We start from the raw sequence: 3055 nt of genomic DNA on the forward strand, positions 1-3055 counted from the left end.
GGTGAGTGACAAGAGGCTGCAGTAAAGTGGGGGGAGAGGTGGTGGTGGTGGTAGTGATGGTGGTGGAGGGGGGTGGAGGGGTCTGTCGAAGAAATCAAGTCAATAGAAACTGAAGTGGATGTAGGCGCTTAGAGCTGTGACGTCACTTTCTACATTGAGCCAGTAGTAGAGGAGAGTCAGTGGAGATAGATAGAGGAGCGCCGTAGTAAAGTACACACCGTCATGAACTTCTCCCTCTAAAACTTCAACCTTGTTGCTCTAGAAGTCGGAGAGAGGACGAGATTACATTTTTTGTTGTTGTTCGACTAACGGAAATTGCTCTTTATTCGCTTTCTTTTTGCGGGGGAGTTCGGGAGGAAGGAAAAAAACAAGAGAGAGCGGGGGAAGAAGGCAACATTTTGGGTTTCTTTTCGGGGGGTCGACGACGAGCGCTATGTCGTCCGCGGCGGTCGCTGCTTCTTCCAGGAGGCAGTCGTGTTATTTATGCGACTTGCCCCGCATGCCTTGGGCCATGATCTGGGATTTTACCGAGCCCGTCTGCAGGGGATGTGTCAACTACGAAGGAGCAGACCGCATTGAGTTTGTCATCGAGACGGCCCGACAGCTTAAAAGGGCTCACGGTTTTCAGGAGGGCAGGTCTCCCGGGCCGGGGAAGTCGCAGCTCTCCGGGAAGGAGATCCAGGCGATCAACCACGCTGCGGGGGGAGATCCGGGCTCCCGGCCGCCGCAGCCTCTGGACCGCTACCCTCTGTCCGACCGCCCGCCCAGGCTGGGTCCAGAGTATCAGCCTAGAGGGCAGACAAACGGCATCCAGCTCCCTAATGGATTTCCTAAGCCTGACGAGCCACCAGAGCTGAACCGCCAGAGCCCCAACCCGCGCAGGAATAACACGGTGCCCCCGAATTTAGTGCCTTTGCCTAACGGGGGCTTGACCCCGGGGCATGCCGTCAACGGCAGGAACCCGATCGGGCTTTCCTCCACTCTGGCGGGCGGTAGTCCCGCCGACATGGGCAAGAGACCCGCCTCGGTCTCCAGCACCGAGCACGACAGAGAGCTGAAGGAGAAGCACAGACCCGACAGTCTCACGCCGGAGATCTCGGAGAGCCACAAAAACAGGGCAGACCCGGACTGGATGGGAAAAGGCAAAACGGTGAGGGACCTGATGGCTCTGCACACCACGTTCGAGACCAGGTACAAGAAGGACCATGTGCCCATGCCACAAAGAGCTATGGTCTATGAGCCCGGCCCCACTCTTTCCAAGTCAGGTGAGCATTAAAAGGCAGGAATATTTTATCTATACTGTGCATTTTTAAAAATGTAATTTTTATTACTGATTTATTAATTTTCCACCCAGGAATGTGTCAAGATGGTAAAAATGGTATTTATAAAGCCATGCCCTAATATTATAAGGGCTATAAATAAATTTTTTTAATCCTTTGCTGTGTTTGTTATTGTTTTGTAGCCTGTGGTGCAGCACGAATTGGCAAAATTCACATCTCCCTTTCAGGCTATTTGTTGATCCTTGTATGAGCTGTGCAACTCAACTGCTCTGTTTAACCCTTTCCTACCTCCAGACAGAGGAAAACATCCCCGGGGGAGCAACAAGAGAAAAGCATCACCTGAACCGGAGGGAGAGGCGACAGCTGCCAAGCTCAACGGAGAGGGACAGCAGTGGTTACCACCACCTACTGACGGACTGAAAATGCCTCCAGTTCCCCCGCCAAGCTTCGCCTCTCCCCCTTCCACAATATCCCCTCACTCCCGCACCACCCCACCGGAGGCAGCTCAGAATGGTCAGTCCCCCATGGCGGCGCTCATCATGGCTGCAGACAACGCAGGTGGGAACAGCTCTCCCAAGGACGCCAACCAAGTCCACTCCACCACCCGGAGGAACAGCAGCAGCCCCCTGTCGCCGTCCTCCATTAATCAGAGGAGGCTGGCGCAGAGAGAGGCGCCGAGTGCAGGCACCCCCCATGTGCCAGGCATGGACCAAGTGCACCCCCCACAAAGCATTCCGGACTCCTCTGTACCCAGCAGCATACCTCTGTGCTGCACGCTGTGCCACGAGCGTTTGGAGGACACACACTTTGTTCAGTGCCCGTCTGTGCCCTCTCACAAGTTCTGCTTCCCATGCTCAAGGGAAAGCATAAAGCAGCAAGGCGCCACGGGTGAAGTGTACTGTCCAAGTGGAGAGAAATGCCCCCTGGTTGGCTCGAACGTACCATGGGCTTTCATGCAAGGAGAAATCGCCACCATCCTTGCAGGAGATGTCAAAGTAAAAAAGGAGAGGGACCCTTGATTTTTTTCTTTTTTTTTTTGTCTGAACACTTCTTTGGGGAGGGGAAGCAAAAAAATATGAGTATAAATATATAAATATCACATACATACCATTCAAACAAACTAACGGACTTGTACATATTGGACCCAAGGGAAGAGTATACTTCGTAAAACATGGTTGTATAATTTTTGATTTTTGAATACATTGTGTTTCTATATTTTTGAAGATAAAGGTATGTACTCATTATAATGAACTACGTTCCTCTTTGTTGATGTTTAACAAAAAATTCTTGATGTACTTCTAGGTCTGGTGGCAGTTCCTGTTTAACGTAGAATGTGACTAATGCTACTCTACGAGCACTTGGCAAAACTAAAAATGCTTTTAGCTGTACTTGTATGCACTTGTTTAAAAATTGCCAAATACAATTTCTGATCTTGTATGAACATATTGTCTGAGCTTGCTTCATTTTGAGTGAATAAGTGACACAAGGGGCTGTGGACAGATGACGAGATAGCGCTCTCGGCTCTGACATGCAGGCTTGTTGTTGTGACGGCTCAGGAGACTTGATTTACGCTGCACACAACACAACACAACATGAGCAGGCTACTGTTTCAAGCTGCAGGACGGAAGAGCCTTTTTTTTCTGTCTCTCTTTATGCACACATGTCTTATATGATTCATGGAGAAGCTTGGCTGGGAAAAAAACAAGAAAAAGAAAAAAATACAAGACACACTGTCCTCGACTTTTGTGCATCGCTGTAACTGATTGCAGAACTAG

At 50.2% G+C, this 3055-nt stretch overlaps 1 protein-coding gene across 1 annotated transcript; it reads left to right on the forward strand.

Moving 5' to 3' along the window:
- Positions 1-187: 187 nt before the first annotated feature.
- Positions 188-2721, forward strand: irf2bp2a (interferon regulatory factor 2 binding protein 2a). Its single transcript, XM_085182143.1, has 2 exons — positions 188-1265; positions 1575-2721. The coding sequence occupies exons 1-2, from the start codon at positions 434-436 to the stop codon at positions 2297-2299; spliced, it is 1557 nt and encodes a 518-aa protein (XP_085038269.1). The 5' UTR covers positions 188-433; the 3' UTR covers positions 2300-2721.
- Positions 2722-3055: the final 334 nt, after the last annotated feature.

This window comes from Neolamprologus multifasciatus, chromosome 13, assembly GCF_963576455.1.
Source record: "Neolamprologus multifasciatus chromosome 13, fNeoMul1.2, whole genome shotgun sequence".
NCBI classification, from domain to species: domain Eukaryota; kingdom Metazoa; phylum Chordata; class Actinopteri; order Cichliformes; family Cichlidae; genus Neolamprologus; species Neolamprologus multifasciatus.

Coding starts and splice junctions, on each gene's coding strand:
- irf2bp2a (XM_085182143.1), top strand. CDS start 434: ATGTCGTCCGCGGCGGTCGCTGCTTCTTCCAGGAGGCAGTCGTGTTAT. Junction 1,266..1,574: donor CCCCACTCTTTCCAAGTCAG/GTGAGCATTAAA, acceptor TCCTACCTCCAG/ACAGAGGAAAACATCCCCGG.